The sequence below is a fragment of the Notechis scutatus genome, chromosome 6 (assembly GCF_049901735.1).
Source record: "Notechis scutatus isolate UNSWTSFEM ecotype Mainland chromosome 6, rNotScu1.2, whole genome shotgun sequence".
Lineage (NCBI taxonomy): Eukaryota > Metazoa > Chordata > Lepidosauria > Squamata > Elapidae > Notechis > Notechis scutatus.
The window spans coordinates 53,884,531-53,904,440 of record NC_142014.1 but is presented as its reverse complement, the minus strand read 5'-3'; the positions used below and the strand labels follow the sequence as shown (position 1 = coordinate 53,904,440).

Here is a 19,910-nt window from a genome sequence, read left to right as displayed (position 1 = left end):
AAAATAAAAATGTTAAGTGGCTGCAGCCCCTGCTTAATTTGGAAGTGTGCTTGACAGCTCAGAGTAAGGAAAATGTAGACTGAGATTATTTTAAGGTCTAGAGAGGAATATTCTCACTAATCTGCATGAGTTCCTATCATGTGCTATCAAAATTCTCAGTGTACCCATGGAGCCCAAAAGGTTGAAGTTCTTGGATTAAGTGAGTTGGATGAACCTGAGGAACAATGACATATTTGACATTCATTATTAATGGATATCTTCAGTTTCTTCAATCTGGTCAAGTCCCTCTGCTGCAGATACATGTTCCGCTTGAGGTTTTGCATCTCGTCCGCTTTTGAAGAAGGCAAACTGTCTGCCTTGTCTTTCCTCACACTGAGTTGCTATGTACTCACGGTATTTTTTTGTTAGCAAGGTATAAAGGAATGGGTTGATGCAACTGTTGCTATAGGTCAAGCAGGTAACACCGAAGTTGAGGTAAGCCTGAGCAGTAGAGCCAATCTCCAAGTCCATTGACCAGTACAATTTGGCTAATTGCCAGGCCCAGAATGGTACAAAGCAAGCCCAATAGGCCACAATGATGCTGAAGATTCTGGAGAACAGCTTCTGTTTCAACATTCTGCCCGTCACCTGAGGCTGCATAGTTTTTGTAGAAATCCAATAGTTCCATGCAAGACGTGAGTACAATATGGCTAGGACAAGGCCAGGTGTTAGGATGCTAGTGCCAAAGAGAACTGTGAGGTAAACTCGGAAGGCATCAGGTATCCACGTGGGAAAGCAAATATGTTTATGGCTTCCACCTTCCCGCTGCTGGATCATGACCATCATTGGTATTGTAAGCAACACTGACAGAAGCCACACAGCAAGGCTGGCAACCTTACGATAACTGTTTCCAACAATCGTAACTGCTCAATAACGCTCCAAACTCATGGCTGTCAGCAGAAAGATGCTAGCATGCATTGTGAGCAAGTCCAAGCTAAGCAAAAATCTGCATCCTGCATCCTCAAAGAACCAGTCCTGGGGAAAATAGGTACAGACCACAAAGGGGATGATGGAAAGGTAGAGTAAGTCTGCCAAGGCCAAGTTAATAACAAACACACACAAACAGCTTGCTGAACGAATTGCCATGCTGCCAAACGCCACCACCAGTGTATAGATATTCCCTGTCATCCCAACGAAGCACATCAGGATTGCTCCCAAAACTCCCGTGAGAGAACTCTGCTCCTTAAAGTCAATGTCTTCATCTGAGAAATTGCCCCAGAATGGTTCTTCAATGAGTTCTGCCATCACTGAATAGTCAAAATGCACTCCAATTCCACAGAAAAGTAACATAGACACATTTTGTGCCTCACAAGTCTGGCAATCGAGATCAACAAGGAGGGTTGGGAATGCTGATGGGGCAAAAACCAAAATAGGTTGGATATGAGGAAAGAAACCTGTTCTTCATAAGGAATGATGGCAACTGCCTTCTTTGCACATCCTGCTCAGCCATGCTTCTTATCATTCCTTACAGAAAGACCACAACTGAAAGAAGGACATCCGTTGCACTTTATGAATGAAACAGTATGGTTTCTTCTTTCTGTTTTCTACCTCCAAAGATTGAGTCCTCTGTGCATCTGTGAGTCTTTAATTTCTCTTTGTATTCCGGTATTCATCTGCTAGACCATTAATGCAAATCAATCTTCTCGGAGCAATCCAACAGATTTCTTCCTCATCTCTTCTGCTGCCCCTGTCCCCTACTCAAAAATAGCATTCCCCTTTACAGAGGAGGAATGTGTCTGACTCATCGCTTCACACTCAAATGCTAATATTCTCAGCAATAACTAGTGGACTGTTAGCTAATGGAGAATGACACGGTGTATTTAAACCCTGATGTCTTCCCACCCATCTAACCCCCATGTTCTTCCTTCGGCTTTCTGTCAAGTTTCTGCCTTTTTGTGCATTGTTGTAATAGAGAAGGAATGTCTTTAATTGTCTTAGAATAAAAATAGAAAATTAAGAGGGCTAGGATGGAGTAAGACAAACTAGTTAGTGGAATCAACACAACTTTCTATGGTATAACAGAAAAGGTTGGCTGGCACTGAAAAGAATTCCCCTTTTGATAAATTTACGTGTGAAAAAATGGGACACACAGAATTGCTTGTGTAGCATTGTAATTTTAAGATATTTTAAATATATCTGAAATAAAATACAGGTCTTTTTAATCAAATTATACCTGATATCTGTCTTGATCTAACCAGGATGCTCAGTGGTCTGTGACAGATGTCATGAGGTTTGGAGAATCATAAATTTTAAAGCAGCTTTTAAACAATCAAAGCCAACTCCCAATCAATGCAAGAACTCATATTAAAGCAAGCCTCGTATTTCTATGATTCTTCCTCTACTTTAATTTAGACAGGATCTTTTCACCAATTTCGGAAATTGACATTTATCATGTTTTCCACCCACTACCCTCATTTTCAAGGCTAAACATATCCAATTCCTGCAATCTCTTCTTTTGACATAGCTTCCAGGAACTTTGAAAATGTTTTGAAAGAAATGTGCTATGAATCTTGCACCTACCTCACTTCTTTACTGTTTAGTAAAGCTTCCTGCTATTTGTGTGTGTGTGTGTGTGTGTGTGTGTATGAGGGGAAAAAAAGATTCCGCTGCTTTAAAAGTCACAACTGAACAATTAAAACAGACATATCTTATTTCAGGGTTGCATGGAAGCCTAAAAAAGACAAACTGAGATAATTCCAAGCCATTTTTGAAGTGTGCAAAGTTTACTTTCCAGGCTAATGATCCTTCCTCTTGTTTCAGAATTTGCTTCGCTTCTATCATAATACCAAGCAAGTAGAGCAAATAGTGGCCAATCTGCAGCAAGCAGTGGTAGCACAAAATGGGAATATGAACATTTTGGTCAATAAAAAACAAACCATTCAATATATTGTAGGGCATGGCAGTAGCATCCTTCAGCTGCTTTACATCAGTCTTTGTGCTGCTTATTTCCATACCAAGTGTAGTTTAGGGTCAAAATGATAAACGATTTTGAGAAGCAGGCGTCCAGCAGTATTTTGGCAGAGGGCTGTCTAGATGGATTTTATTTCTTTCAACACTTCTTCCAGCTCTGAGAGAATGCATAGGCTGTTGTGACTCCAGAATGTCTTTTCTTCTTTGTTATCCAAAAACTGTAGACCAAGAAACTAGCAGCAACTCACTGTTCCCCAGAGATGTTAATGTTTGGTCCTGAAATTAGCTTCAACTGTAAAAAAAAGAAAGAAAGAAAGAAAATATATTATAAATCTACTATGGCAAACATGAATAGTAAAGGTAAATGTTTCCCTCGCACATATGTGCTAGTTGTTTCCAGCTCTAGGGGTGGTGCTCATCTCCGTTACAAAGCCAAAGAGCCAGTGCTGTCTGAAAATGTCTCCGTGATCATGTGGCCGGCATGACTAAACACTGAAGGCACACGGAAGGCTGTTACCTTCCCGCCAAAGTGGTCCCTATTTTTCTTCTTGCGTTTTTACATGCTTTCGAACTGCTAGGTTGGCAAAAGCTGGGACAAGTAACGGGAGCTCACTCTGTTACGCAGTGCTAGGGATTTGAACCGCCGAACTGCCGACCTTTCTGATTGACAAGCTCAGCATCTTAGCCACTGAGCCACCACGTCCCCCGCAAATATGAATAGCCATAGGCAAAGGGGGGGTGGGGTGATAATTCTGCAACTCTGTACAGTTATTTTATTGCTGAGCATATGACATAATTTATTTTAGAATTACTTTTCTAGCCCTGTTGGTTGAAGAGACCAAGGGTTGTGGGCAGTGCCTAGTGGCAACAAGAGAAAATAGCTGCATTTTATTACCCAACAGCCTTCCATGCGCCTCGTCGTACAGTCATGCTGGCCACATGACCAGAGAAGTTTCTTCAGACAATGCTACCTCCCATGGCTAAGAAATGAAGAGGAACACCACCATGTAAAGTTGGACAAAACTGGACAAGGGAAACCTTTACCTTTACCTTAGAGAGCCTCTTGCCTTGTGACTAGTGAAAGCATAATAATTTAAGCCAGGAATGTCAAACTCAATTTCATTGAGGGCCTCATCAGGGTTGTGTTTGACCTCGGGGGGGCCAGAGTGGGCATGGCCAGGGTGGGTGTGGCCAGCTTGACATCATTCTTGTCGGGGGCACCTGTGGTGGTCTGCGCGCTATGCCAGTGAAAACAGGCTCCCAAGCTCTGTTTTCAGTTGTGACGGCCTCCTGCAACCTTCTGCCAGCAAAAATGGAGCTCTTCTTATGGGTCAGTTCAGAGTTTCTCAATCTCAGCAACTATTTAAGATGCATGAACTTCAACTCACAAAATTCCACAAACAACACACCAGCTAGGAAATTCTGGGAACTGAAGTCCATACATCTTTAAGTTGCTGAGGTTGAGAAACACTGGATTGGTAGGTATATTTAGAGTGTTCAGAGCATGTAAAGGGGAATCTTGCAATAGTCACAAAATAGCTTCCATAGGGGACAGAACCAATTACAAAACATTCGTTTGAGAAAATGCTACCTGCCATCTTCTCCCGACTGCCATTGCTTACCTTGGTCCTTTTTCTGGGTACATTGGCATAGTCACAAACAAGCCACTGAGCTGTAGTCTCCCATTAAGCTTACAGGGTCCATTTGAGCCTTAAATTATTATTAGAGGTTGCCACTTTACCACAGAGACAGTTTGGTGTAATAGATAGGGTATTACGCTAGAAACTGAGAGATTCTGAGTTCTGTCTTAAGCAAAAGGCTACCTGGGTGACCTTGGGCCAGACCCTCTCAGTCCTAGGAAGAAGGCAATGGAGAACCATTTCCAAAATCTTGCCAAGAAAACTGCATGGATTTCTCAAGGCAGTCAACAGAAGTCAACCTTTTAACTTAAAGGCAAGTGGAGACACACACTGACAAAGATACACAGTTTTCAATGTAGCTTGCCACTCCTTACTTCTTAATTCATTTTTTTTAATTTACCAAATTAGAAGGGGAAGAACACCAAGAGAAAAATCAGCAACCACCTTAGGGCGATCCCCTGTCTTCAATTTCTCATGGCTGAATAGAATGAAAATATCCTCTTGAAACTTACTTGCATACTCCTGGGGCGTCATGGGCTGCTCCATCACATGGCTGAAGACAGATTTCCATTCCTCCTGCTCTTTCTCTGTCTCACAGGTGAAGATGTACTTGCGGTCAGGAGTTACAATAATTATGCCATGTTTCCAGGTGAACCTACCCTGCATGGCATGTGGCAATCCTTTTATGACATTATATCCTTGTTCCCCATTGCCCAGGAAAACCTCACCTTTAGCAAAAGCATCCTGCATGGGATAAGAAGAAAAAAATCTGCCTTAAAAGTAATTTTGGGATTCTAGACTATAGTTATAACTTATAACAGAATGCTACCAAAGGTGCTCTGGTTGTTCTCCTGGGATATCACTGAGAAGGGAGAAATGTGCCGATTCTTTAGCTACAACATTCTACCTTTAGGAAGAGAAGTAGCAGCTGGAAGAACTGAAACAATAGCAGAATACATTTTTGTAACTAAAAAAAGATTGACTAATAGCCCTTCTTAAACATTCGTGGAGAAGTCAATTAAACACAAACAAGAAACCTTTGATGAATTGCTTCTGTGTTAAGGCCATTATATTATTAATATAATTTGGGGAAGATAAATAAGGTTTACACATATACACATATAGTTTAGCAAAGCTAAACTATACACCAAAAATTAGAATCTATTTTTTAAAAACAATTTTGAATTCTCAAGCTTGGGGTGTAGCTAGGCCATAATATATCATTTTAGCAGTGAACAGTTACAATTTTATATAAAGCTATCTAATGCAATCACTCAAGTACATATATATTTCTAATAGGTTCATATAACTATCATCTTTTTTCAAACCTACTTTATTTTACAATGTGTATTTTTTCTTTGACAATGTATGTATTTTTATGTTGTTTTTTGTCATTATTTGAAAGGCAATAAAATAATGCATTAATTTAAAAAAAAAGAGCTTTGGATGCAGCTGAAAAGGAACTATCACTTTGGATCTAAAATCCTGGACTGAAGAAATTTGTTCACTTTTAGTCTTTGAAATGACTCTCTGGTGAGCTAATGAAAAGATTGACCAATATGATTCCTTTGGTGCAAAGTTTAAATTGTTATTTCAAAACAGAGTCACTTTTACATCTCACTGTAACAGTAACACGTATATTTTATATCGTGGTTTTTTTTATTTTTGTTCTTAAATGCCCAAAATGAAACAAATCAAATGTTAAAAAGTTATGATGTTTATGAAATTATTTACCAAACTAAATTATATTGAAGTAACCAAAGTATCTTTACAATCCCCAAGGCACGTCACAACTTTTGAGCAGCCCTAATGTTTGGAAATTGAAAGTTGAAAAATTTGACATGGCCTATTTTTTGTTTTAAATATACATATATATTGTTTATATTTTTCTTTTCTTTTTCTATTATAGACTCACTTTGACAATTACGTGTTACACTGAGGGATTAAAGATGGTGATTTCTTAGCCTTGGGTGGGAAGAACCTTTCAAATTTCTGAGCTATTAGAGCCCTCAGGATCCCAGCAATCAAAATCTTCCTTGATTGTACAAGAAGTTAGGAATGGAAAATGTCAAAGTTGGGCTCTTGACAAGCTCTCCTCAATTTTTGGGGCTAATAATGGATTATAAATATGGAACATATGAAAATCAAAGATGAATAAACAAAGATGAATAAATCCTGGTAGGAAATTCAGGGACATGCAATTCAAACACATCTTGAAGGCACTGAATTGGGAAAGGCTGTTTCAACTTTACAAATTGAGGAGATAATTCTTCTCTCTAACTTAGAGTACACAACCAATAAAAGGAGAAACACTCTGGTCTGCTTTTAATAGAGGTTTGATATGCAAAAAATCAAGTGGAAAAAATAGGAAATTTAATATAGGTGTTTTTAGGTAGCTATAGGATTGAGTTCAAAAACTAATAACCCTATTTTTATTTCAAGCAACAAAATGGCCATGTTTCAGCTGGACTAATATATATTTAAATACCTGAGAAAATCAGGAAGATGAGAGGAAAGGCAAAATCAATTACTGGCTTACCAAAGGATCTTTGAAGTACATCAGCCTTCGGTGATCTAGACTGAACCAGCGCTTCTTGAAACATTCCTTTTGCTGTGAAAACCAACCACAGACATTTATAAGAAGAGAGAGCCCTCACCTGGTCAATTCTTTGGAAGCAGCATTAAAAACAACTTCAATTCCTAACCTATGTTAGAGTCAATTTCTAGAGTGGCTATCTTGGGTTTACTTGTTTCCTTTGGTGCTGCTTGTTACATTTCCCAGTTAATCTTTCCAAGAACATTGCAATAAAGGTTTCACATATAATACTAAACCAGAATGGACTTTGTGACTTAAAATAACCATGGCGCATGGCTTAGTGTGTATTATGTCAACACAGGAAGTTGAATTTAGTCAATAAATCAAATTCATTTTTAGTCCTGGAACAGCCATTTTTTGGAGTCTGGGTCTTATAATACTTTTGATTTTTGCTGTTGGAGAAGACCTTGGAGAATATTTTCAATACTTCTTGGCTGACCAGTAAACAAACAAATGATTTATTGAACAAATCAACTCAAGAGTTCTCAATCATGGAAGAAAAGTTGAGGCTCAAATTACCCTATTTTGGACACCTATGCAAAGATGTAATGCTCTGCAGAAGGCTCAAAAGCTGAGATAAGTGGAATGAAAAAGAAGAGGATGACCAGCAGCCAAATAGGTAGACTCAGTTACAGTAGCAATAAATGCACTATTGGAAGAGCTGAAGGTCCAGGTTAGGGTCAGATCATGTTGGGGAAAATCTACTTATATAGTTATTAAGAGTTGACAACAACTTGATGGTATGTAACGGTAATCATCATCATCATCATCCTGCTCAAAGATAACGTGAGGCTTTTCACCTCAAAAACATTGCACTTTCTTTAGTAAAAAAACCAGTTCATTTTATGAAAATCTGGAATTCCACATCATTGAACACTCTTGTCTTTCATGCTCCTTTTCTTTTCATATATCAAAGACTTTCAGTCAGTAATAGACACATAGAAATAAACCACATTTACACCAGTGATGGTACGCTACCAGTTCGGACCAGTTGGGCTGAACAGGTAGTAAAAAGAAAATATCCTCAATGATCAGCTGAGAGGAGAAAGTAGAGGAAAGCGCAGGATGGGCCCTCCCACCGGTCCCTGCATTTTTCTCTTCTTTATCCTCTCAGCTGATTGGCGCTGCAGGCCTCAGCTGGTGTGAGGAAAGCCGCATGCGCGTACGTTAGGTGTGCCTGCACACACGAGCAATCACCGAACCCCCGTAGTGGAACAGGTAGGATCCACTGCTGATTTACACACCATTCAAAAGAAACAAAACGAAAAGAAGGAAACAAAAAGACCAAAACACATCCTCTCCAGTCAGATAAGCAGGGATTAACACTAGACAAGAAAGCAGGAAACAATACCTCAATCAAGGAACCACCAAGGGCAAAACTACACACACCCCAACATTGGCAGGGCAAGCTACTATAAATAAAGCAGGGAGCAAATCTTATACTCACTAGCACAGATGATGTTATCTAGTTGAGTAATGAAATGTCTGCAAGCAAATAACCAAGATCAGACACATCAGGGACTTCACATTTTAATCCCGAGCTACTGATATTCTCTTCTATTGTTTTTTTTTGGGGGGGTAAATGGTAACAAAAAACAACAATAAGTAGCAATAAGTAGCTGTACCTTAGGTCCAGTTTTTTCCATATAACCTTCTCTTAGGAAATTCCTTGTCAATCGGGTTTTCAGCTGCAGCAAAAAAAAAAAAAGAAGAAGAGGATTACCTGTGAAAATGCCTTAGCTACTTTCAACAATTAAAGATTAGGATGAATTGTTATTTTATCCAGCTATTCATGCTGGACAGAGAAGAAAACATGCACGAGTCCAGAGACATATGATTATCCCATTTCACGGAGATAGCCAAAAATCTGAAAATAATTAGACTGGTTATGTCACAAGGGAATTACATCATCCGTAATATAGTTTTGTTAATAAGCTATCCAGTTTAGCAAGATTCTTACCTCCTGATCACTAGCTCCAGGAAAGGCAACTTTAAGGTGGTGGAATTTTACAGCACGGATTGTATTGAACCAGTCCACAATTTCCTAGGAAGAGAAAAAGCACATTAAAAATTAAAATAGGATTGGCAACTTGGTCTTAAGGTGATTACTTAGAAACAATCCTCAGTTTACTTATGGAATTTATTTGATTGGTATAAAGAACTTCCAGAGGTTCCAAAGGTGCTTTTTTCAAGAGGCAACTGGACTTTCTGGTTTTCTTTGAAGATATTTTGCTTCTCATCCAAGAAGCTTCTTCAGCTCTGACTGGATGGTGGGACCATCCAGTTAGAGCTGAAGAAGCTTCTTGCATGAGAAATAAAACGTCTTGAAAGAAAAAACAGAAAGTCCAGTTGCCTCTTGAAAAAAGCATCTTTGGGACAACCATGACCTGGATGACTGAGAATCTCCATAGAAACTTCCAGAAGGAATTCATAGAATACACTAGAATACAAATTTGTTGTAATAAGTGTGCATCTAACTATATTTCCTTTTTCTTAAATTAATTATTGGCACAAAGAAAAAGCTTTGAAAGAATTAAAAGAGAAAAAGAAAAAAACAATCTTTAGATACGTTAGGTATAAAACTCTGCAAAAATTTTTAAACATGCTCTGGAGAAGCTTGCTGAAGATTCATCTAAAGAGAATTTCTTTATTAGGCATCCAACTATGCATATATTTACTGGCAATAAATAGGTCATGACGAATGGAGAGTTCTTGCATTTCAAGGACTTCTTTTCTAGGGAAGAGTTGAAGACAGGAAAAAGACACAAGAAGCAGGGATGATCTGGCCCTGCTCTAGTGAGGGTCTTAAATGTACCGTTTTAAGTTTGCAGCAACATTTCAGACTGTTTCCATCATTTCCTATAGCTGTGCAATAAACATATACAACAGATCCTCATACCTTCCCATATTCGTGATAAACAAAGATGTTGCGAGTCTTGTTATGTTTAAGATAAGTGATCTGCAAGCCATTGGAATGCCTCATTTTTTCTGTCTGGAACATGGCATTGACAGTGTCGATTTTAACTTCTATTTTGGGTTCTTTTGCCTGAGAAGAAAGTGGTTTTGCTATTATTTGTTTTGCTATCCATTTGCTATTAATGGATAGACATAGAGTGTTACAAAGTTCTATCTCTGCCCTCACCCATTTAAAAAAAGGAAATATCTTTTTGTCCCCAATGAATTTTAAAAATTTAGTTCTTGCAGGAAGCTGAGTTGAAAATACGAAAGAAAAGGAACTGAAGAGACATCAAATGATTCTCTGACCCTAAATAAGGCTCTACTCTGCATAGAAGAGTCACTTAAAAGCTGGTTGTTACGCACATCCTGTTTGACAAAATATTTCAGACATCTCTCTTTCTCAGACAGAAGAAATCTGCGTGGCTGATATAGCTCATTATCTCGGCCTCGTTTCCACAGGATCCCTTCCTTCAGGCCTAGGAGAAGAAATGCAAGCTGCAGTGTTGGTTGTGTTAAATCTTTTTTAATTTTGATATATGAAGTCACAATGGCTAGGTCACACAGGTAGTCCTTGACTTATGGCTATAATTAAGCTCAGAATTACATTCTAAATTCTCCCCATCATTAAGTAAGTCTTCACCTGATCAATCCTATTTTACAACTTTTTTTTGAGTACTTGTTAAGCAAAACAGTGGTTGTGAAGCAAGCCCATTATACCCAATGAACACTTCTTGCCAGCAACCAGAATTAAAAACTGGTTTCCTGCAAAAAAAAGAAGTTGTATATTACAGTCATGTGACCGCGGGACCCTGCAAACAGCCATAAATGCAGGCTGGTTGCTGAGCCCAAAATGTGATCACATGACTGAGGAGCAAACATTTGCAATTCCAAACATTGAACTTCAAATCCAGGTTGTAAATACCTTTTCTGGGGTCCATTGGAATGTTAAACAGCTGCTAAGCAACTGGCCATTAAGTGAGAACTGCCCATTTATCAAATTATCAATATCAGATTAAAACCTAAAGCCTAGGTTATAAACTGCAACTAGCTTCTGACAATATGCTTAACCACATTTTTAAAAAAAACCACATTAAGGCTAAATTCATTACTGCAAATATTATTGCCTGTATATATCAAGTCAGAATCACCCAGTTGGCCTAATCTTTCCCATTTGGTGTCAACCTGCAAAATGGCTCCAGCTGAAGCCATTCTTTCTCATGCTTACTCCTGCTTCGTTTCTTGGTTGCCATTCATGGGGGAAGGGATGGGGGAACTTAGGAATGTGATGTCTCAGCTACTAGTGAAAACATCTACCAGCTGGCGGGTGAACCAAGGCCATGTCAATAGACACCTGCCAGAACTGAGTGGGAACTTGTGCCTGAATTGATTGGCCCACAAGACCTAAAGGACACAGGGGAGTGGGACATTTCTATTCTTTTAACTATCCCTAAGTATGGGTGGCTCAGTGGCTAAGACGCTGAGCTTGTCGATCAGAAAGGTCAGCAGTTTGGCGGTTCAAATCATCACATAACAGAGTGAGCTCCCATTACTTGTCCCAGCTTCTGCCAACCTAGCAGTTTGAAAGCATGTAAAAATGCAAGTAGAAAAATAGAGCCCACTTTGGTGGGAAGGTTACAGCTTTCAGTGCGCCTTTGGCATTTAGTCATGCCGGCCACATGACCACGGAGATGTTTTCAGACAGCGCTGGCTCTTTGGCTTTGTAAAGGAGATGAGCACCACCCCCTAGAGCCGGAAACGACTAGCACGTATGTGCGAGGGGAACCTTTACCTACTAAGCGTGGGAACCCTTTAGAGCTAGCTTCACCTTTCTGAATGCCGATACGATGTATTCAATAAAAAGCTTCTTGAAACTGAACGAACTGTCAGAGTCTTGTCTGCCTGGAGTTCATTATTTGGAATGATGATACTTGGTACTTCCAGATGTTTTGTGTTATAATCCTGTAACTTCCAATTACAGGCCATAGTGCCCAGGTTCATAGAAGCTGTAACTAGGCCTAACATATTTCAGCTACTAAAATTCAAGCGACCAGTATCTCATTCTGCCCATTTAATTTTTTGTAGTCTAGATATGGTAATTCTAAATTGTTGTGTACCTATAACTCTTTCTCATCGTGCTACTTCATCTTTTGAATCAGGAACAAAACTGATTCAACTTCAGCAAGGCCAAATCCTTGATTTCTCTACTCTAAACTCTACTCATTTTTGCAAGAGGTCCCTTTTCCTTATTATTCCTTAATTGTAGTTATTTAGGAGCCTGTACAAGTTGTAGTTAGTTAAGAGCCTGTACAAGCAGGGCTTTTATTACCTTATTCAGTACTAGTAATTCAACTGGGGACACTCTACAGTAAAGAATGTGGGGGGAAATGTTTAATTTTTTATTTCTAAATTTGCTCTGCCTGTCTCCCCATGAGAAAGTCTTCAAATCCTCTGATGTGTAATTTCACATCTTCTAACATGCATAGACCACAAATATTGAGCTAGAATTCTTCCTGTTGCATTTTTGCAGGCTGCCACACTATGACACTTCCTATGTTGTGAAGTATTACCAGTAGCGCCGACAATACCACTTTATCAACTATCGGTGGGCCTGTTAAAAGGAAGGTTTCTGAAAAGTGAACTGTATGCCTGTTATTTGCTTAAGCATTGGAAACATAAGCAGCTGCCTTCTGCCATGGAAGGTAACTTGGCCTTCTGGGCCATTTTGGTTAAATGAGAAACTTAATGACATTCTGCAATTATGATGTTAGTTGTGGATATGGTTTAATATGTTATTCAAACCCTGATTAACTGATGTCTGAGCTGATATTAATTCCTCTGGAAAGCAATGTGGGATATGGGATCAGCTTTAACTACACCTGTACCACCATCTCTGAGACTCTGCAATTGTCTTCTCCCTTCTTCAGGTGTGTGAAACTCTTTTTCTGAAAACAAAGGAGCTTTTACAGTGGCACTAAACCAAACTAGCTACTACATGCTTTCTGTGTTTTTTGCTTGCAAACAGTAACAAAACTATGATATTATAAGTACAGTGGCAATCAGTCATAGCACTAAACCATTTGGCCTAGTATTTTAGACATAGATGGGCAGCCATTTCCAAAGTTTCAATTTCACCAGGCTACAAGAATATGCCAGGAATGGAAACTGGCAATTTCTCAAACCACATATTTTGCCACCAAACTCTAGTCTTTCTCTTGAATTACAATCTATCATCCTGCTGATACATGCTACCCAGACTATATTGTAAGCTCCATAGCAGCATCCTGTCTTCTCTGATAGCTCCTACAGTCAGTTTTGAAAATTAGTCCGAATGGCGCATTTCACACATAAATTGAAGTCGTAATTTATTTGCTTGCTTGCTTTGGGCATAGCATTTTATGTGAACCTGATAGCATCCATTATCTCTTGTCTTGATTGTGATCCAGAGCACTATGGCTTGTCCAACCAACCAACGTAAAAAACATCATACTTTAGCATATATGAACAACACTAATATATTTCAGGAGTCTTGTATAAAAGCAAAATTGACAACTCAGCCTTAATTTCCATTTAGGCAGAGGTGTATATTCAGAGATAGATTTCTATCGGTATCAAGTTAAATGTCTGGGTCCAATTATTTTTAAGCAGTTCCCACTGGGCTTTGTCTCAGGGCTTCCAACATGCTGTTTGGAAAAAAATATTCCCCAAGTTTTAATTTGCTTAAGACAAATATACCTTTGCATAAATAAATGATAAATAAAAGTACTGTAGAAATTCTACCATAGAATTGTTACCGTTAGAATAAAGAACTTTCTTTGGCTCCAAGAATTCCTTCCGTTCATACTTGGCTCGTATCCACTGCTCTCTCAGGACTCTGTGAGACATCACCACAAGGGATTAAGCCAGTAAGAGAAGTCCAAGAATGCCTACCACCCAATCTCCTGTACCTTCTCTAATCAAGAGTTATAGCACTTACTGACAGTCATTGTAAGATGGGCGGTAGTAATAAGCAGGTACATGAGCCTCGTACGTTGCTTTGGCCAGTGCATTCCCGTGCTGGGCCAGAAACTGTAAAGCAAGAAAAGGCAATTGCACATCTCCCTTTGCACAGAAATGATCTTCATTAGTAGCATGAAGATGAGCTGAGAGCATTCTGCCTCTCAGTTATCCAAGCTCCAACTATCCTCAATCCTCATATTCTGTAGAAAACTTTCTCTCTGCCAATTAGCTCCTGTAAAGGAATGCAGAGCTGACCTTCTGGAAGGAAGAAGCAAGTCATTAAAGAGGCAGCTTTCAGAAATGATTACAGTCTTGAAAGAGAACAGTTTAGCCTAGTGGTTAACGCATCAGTCTAGAGTCCATGATACTGCAAATTCTAATCCTGCCTTGGTGATTTTGGGACAGACACTCTGTCTCAGCTCTATGAAGGAGGCAATGGCAAAACACTTCAAGAAACCTTGCCAAGAAAACTGCAGGGACACATCCAGGCAGTTGTCAAGAATCAAGGCACAAAAAAAGAAAGAAAGAAAAATCAAAGTAACCGCCCCTTAATTTTGTTTGCGAAAAGGTGGGACAGAGAGAAATCTGGACAGCCTTTCAAGATACTGTTATTCTACCTTATTACAATAAAATAGACAACTAATATCTTTACTGCACCTGTTTCTTGACCTGTCCTACATCAAAGGCCTAACAGCATCTGAGATTGAGAGGGGTTTTTCTTGAACCCTTTTCTGAATTCTTTACACCGCTACACCCTTTTGCTTCATAAATTGCTCAAAGACACGAGTGGTATGAGGCAGTAGAATTGCCTGTGGCCCTCAGCAGTCTTTCAAGTTAGGCAGTTAATTTTCTGAAAACAGCCCTGATTTGTCAGTCTGTCCAGATTCGTGACTATCTCTTTCCATTAACTGTAGGAAACAAAAATCTGAAGTAGGCATGCTGGAAAGCCAGCAAAGCAATATCCCTGATCTTGTAAGAAAAGTATTCTTCTAGCATACAGCCACATCTGAAAAGTATCTGACTTGTAAATAAAAGGACTTCAGCTGCTGCAGTTAAAGCTGAACCGGGAATTTATAGTTTCTTTGTCTAAAATCGGGGCATATAATTCCTTCCCTGCTGCTGCAATTTATGAAAAAAATAATTTTCCCTCTCTTGCCATCTGCTTCCCTCAATGCCTCTGAGAGAAAAGATGGTTACATGACTAAAACAAATAGCAGGCCAAGAAACTTCTCAGCATAGCACTTACCTGTATCTGGCTTTCTTCCCAGCAGTTCTTCTTTATTGATTTAACTTCACTTATGTTAGGGATTTGGTAGTGTATTTTTGAGCACTCACAGCAGATGAAAATACCCAAAGTACAGGAGACCCAGCAAGGATCTGAACAGAATCAAACAACATCAGTGATTATGGACTGACTGTTGTGAAATTCAGCACAATAAATTGTAAGGAGCTAAAGTTCCTTAAGGTCCAAGTAGCTATCAGTTAATTATCACGGCTACTTATTATTCCTACGTCATTGTGAGTTGCAACACCGTTCCTCAACCTAATGTCTCAAGACTATTTATCAGTCAAGAACTGACATGGACCCAGGGGTGGGATTCAATTTTTTTAACAACCTGTTCTGTGGGCGTGGCTTAGTTGGTGGGCGTGGCTTGGTGGTAATGTTATTGGCTGGGCGTGGCCAACTCAACATCAGTCACATCAAGGCACACATCTCCTCGTCTGGCCTCTCGTGACTGTGGGGATGCTGCAATAGTCATACGTGTGAAAAATGGTCATAGGTCACTTTTTTCAGTGCCATTGTAACTTTGAACTCCACACAAGCAAAGTACCAGCAAAGGAGGAAAAAAAAAAAAACTCCAGAGATATTCCTGAGACAGGAAGTCTAGTCCTGCCAAGAATGTAATAAGGGTTAACGGAGAGGCAGTTTCTGTAAGCAACACCAGAATGTTTCCTTCCTGCCTTCCTTACAGGATTAGGCCAGTAATTTCTTCTAACAACCGGTTCTTCCAACTGCTTAGAATGTTAACAACCGGTTCTAGCTAATAGGTGCAAACTGGTGGAATCCCACCCCTGCATGGACCCTCCTTGGGGCCTTTTTCGGAGTCCTACTTGGAGATGTATAGGCTGCACAGTACTGTGATGTCATGGAATGAGTACGGCAGAATTTTTTAAACTTCTTTTTTGTTCTATTTGGGAGTAGTTTTAAGGGTGAGATTTGTGCTATCCAAAATAAAAATATAAATCCCCTAAACCTTTTTTTTAAGGAGGCAAGTCTCTGCAAATACTTTAAAAATAGATCAAAATCCCAGATTAGTCTCCTGCACTTTGCGGGAACTCCCGTTAAGGGCCTGGCAAAAATATGGTGATATCAGAGAATTGGAAAAGGCTTTAACTCCACGTCCTAACAAAGGCATTTCATTTCTGTCCTTTCTGATCCAGATTACCGAAGCTATAAACAATGCAAATAGGATTAAAAAGCTGCACGCTGCTGTTTCTAATTATAATATCGAAGGTTAAAAAAAATACCTTCTACAAAAGATTTTATTAGATAATATCCCATTGTTTCATTATATATGGCTCTTCAGTGGCCTGCATCAGTTCCAAGTCCACCCAGCCCTGCAGCCCAAGTGGTTTGTTAAACCTCCAATGTACATGCCATCTCCAGGATGCACACACACTCCCCCCAATACTTAAGGTTTTCTTAATTACATCCATTTCCTGTATTTGGGGAAAAAATCCCCCCAGTATACCAATCTTTTTCTCCAATACCTCAAAAAACTGGATACCTTCAAATATTTGTCTCTACCTGGATGGTAATTCTTCACTTAACTAAATCCAGTGAGTTCATGCTTCCACAATCTCCATACAGTAGTATTACCATTCTTCATTTCTATCTTACAAGGAATTCACTCTTATTCTTTGGTGGTAGAAGCAATCTTTCTTCCTACTTACTCCCAGATGCTGAACTTGAAATCCCACCACCCATCGGAAGCATGGCCAATCATGATGGCCGTTTGGAATTGTAGTTCAGCAACGTCTAGATTGCCATAGATTCTCATCCCTGAATGGAAAGTCACAGAGACAACAGCAAGCACATTCCAGTTTAGATGGCTACTATTGTCTGCAGAGTTACAGAATTCTTAATCTTTAGTAGAACAAAATATTTAACGTATAATATATAGCATACACAGCATTCCATGACATATTTAAGAAATCATACAATATTAACCATCTCTTCCTTGTCCTAAATGCCAGGCATAATTCCTCCATCTGAATTTCTTCCAAGTTACTGCAATTGCTTTTTTCAAGAGCTATTTTTGTTAGCTATTCATTTCTGCTACCGCCACCATTTTCCCCTTTCCTTACCAGGCTGCCCGCAATCTGCACACATGGCATTTTCTTTTCTCTTCCGAACTTCCTGGAGGAGGCTTGTATTCTTCCCATCTTCTGCAGCCATTTTTCTCAGTTGCTTTTTAATCCTCCAGTGCCTTTTTCTCTCTCTCCTCCGCATGCATAGGAGATCAGACTTATGTAGAGAAGTAGGTTTTCCTTTCTTTTCTCTTTTGCATGGGAAGAGTGACAGGAAAACAACAGTCAGTGTCCCTGCATGGCAACTTGAATGACAGGCTGCTTTTATAATCCAAAGCAAGTTCAGGCTGAAGGGTACTAAGTAGGCTCAAGTGACAGGAGAGTGCTATAGTTCAGGAGACCAACCCTGTGGGTGTAAACTTAAAGGGAAATACAGCTATTAACCACAAAACCGGATTTTCCATCTCAGAAGGGGCTGAAGGACAAGCTCATAAGTTTAAGCACTTTGCAGACTGCTCTGTGATTAACAATACTGTGTGTAACTTCCCCACCCCTTTGATAAGGTCAGAGTACTTGTAATCAGTCACCTATTGGAATGAATCCTATTTGGAGATTATTTTTAAAAAAAGTGGGGTGTGTGAACATCAAGATGAATCAAACACATTCAAGTTGTCCTGAATTTTTTTACACATGACAAACAGCTCCCTTAAAAGAGCCTCCAATTCCACTTTGCCTGCTGCTTCCATGAAATAAGGTCTCCATAAAACTGCTCAATCCTGATGAGCAGTAAAAGTGGCAGCAATCAAATACACACAATTCTAATTATGCTGTTATCTAAAGACAGTCTGGATTTTTGTAGTCCAGACTGTCTTAGTAGCCTTATTACAGACTTGAAAGAAAAGGCAAAATGACCAATTCAGTGACTTGAGTCACTGACCAATCCAGTGATGGCTATCAGAACGAGGCTGTAATTCCAGGGTATTCAGTATGAAGATAAATTTACATTTTCAAGCAATGCCCATCTATTTGTGATCGTTTAAGTTAAGAGACTGAGGCACTGAATCTGTAATTTTCCACCACAGTTGGGCAAGTAACAAGGATTAGGGTTTTCCTTTTTTTCCCAAAAGCCCAAACAACCACAGTTAATTTGCTTTATATGCAAATTAGAGATTGGATTTAGCTGGAAACAAATTGTGGTTCAGAGGGTAAATCTGACTTTCCATTACATCCCAAGATTGTACAATACAACGATGAATAGTGTCTGACAGCTTCATTTAGAAAAGGATCCTTTTTATAGCTTTATCTATTCATTTAAATGTATTATAGTTCTGATGGACTAGGCAATATACAAACCAAGAACAAATTCTATGAAGAGATACACAAAACCATACATTTTGAACTAAAATGATTTAAAAGTGACACAAAAAACAGGTTTTCAAGGCTTTCTTAAATTCTACAAAGAGGGCTCCATCTTTACCTTTGTGGGGAAGCTGTTCCAGAGTGAATGGGTTGTGACAGAGGAGGTATGCTTTCTCAATCCTGAAGGATGACAATCTTTAACAAAGGAAACCTGGAGCACACCCGGTCTGCCAGAAGAAACTAGATTGGCAGAAACAATTGGGGATAAGTGGTTTCCTCAGATCTCCAGGCCTCTATACCATACAGGGCTTTATAAGTAATAACCAGAACACTGAATTGTATTTGAAACCCAATGGCAGCCAAAGCAGCTTGCAAAGCAGAGGTGATACATAGGAATGCCAACAGGTACCATTGCTGCTGCATTTTGATCTGGCTGTACCTTCCAGGTGGTATTCAGAGGCAGTTCAACAATGGTCAGTTGGAAGCTCTTGCAGGTAAACTGTGTAACATGCAGTGAAATGCTAACCAATGATCTGTGGTGGTGCAGTGATTAGAATGCAGTATTGCAGTTTGATTCCTTCGATCTCAACCGGTTCAAGGTTGACTCAACCTTTCATCCTTCTAGGTCAGTGAAATGAGGACCCAGATTATTGGGGCCATATGCTGACTCTGTAAACTGCTTAGAGTGCCACAAAATCTAAGTACTATTGCTAGATTCTCAAAACTACCTACAGCCTTCCCCCAGGGAGCCTACTTAGTGCTTATTTATGCAGTCACTGTGTTATTCTCTTTTTGTAACAAAAGTACAAGGTCCGTATTGCTGCTTGTACCCGTGAGTGAACTTCAGAGAGCAGTTTCACATGCATATACTGGAGTAGGTATAGAAAGATCCAGGAAACCATTTAAAAGTGCAAGCTAGCCATATGTTCCACAGAAACTTACTTCAGATGACAGAGACTGAGATATAGGTACAGGGTTTTTTTCACACATCATCCTAACCCAATTCATCATGGTTTACAAAAAGAAATGGAAGCACACGCTTAAATCATAGACTGCAAACCACACTGGGCTCATACAAAACTAAACCACATTCACAGTAT

General features: G+C 39.4%; 1 protein-coding gene and 1 pseudogene across 1 annotated transcript; both read right to left on the bottom strand.

Annotated features, from left to right (window-relative positions):
* Positions 1-146: 146 nt before the first annotated feature.
* Positions 147-1,436, bottom strand: LOC113430396 (urotensin-2 receptor-like; annotated as a pseudogene).
* A 697-nt stretch (positions 1,437-2,133) lies between these two features.
* ADAP1 (ArfGAP with dual PH domains 1) lies at positions 2,134-19,147 on the bottom strand. Its single transcript, XM_026694912.2, has 12 exons — positions 18,929-19,147; positions 17,509-17,702; positions 15,386-15,516; positions 14,117-14,208; positions 13,935-14,014; positions 10,507-10,619; positions 10,085-10,231; positions 9,146-9,229; positions 8,811-8,873; positions 7,129-7,200; positions 5,102-5,333; positions 2,134-3,241 (listed from the first exon to the last, which is right to left on the bottom strand). Exons 2-12 carry the CDS (start codon positions 17,651-17,653, stop codon positions 3,213-3,215), a joined length of 1,188 nt encoding a protein of 395 aa, XP_026550697.1. The 5' UTR covers positions 17,654-17,702; positions 18,929-19,147; the 3' UTR covers positions 2,134-3,212.
* Between the last annotated feature and the right edge of the window lie 763 nt (positions 19,148-19,910).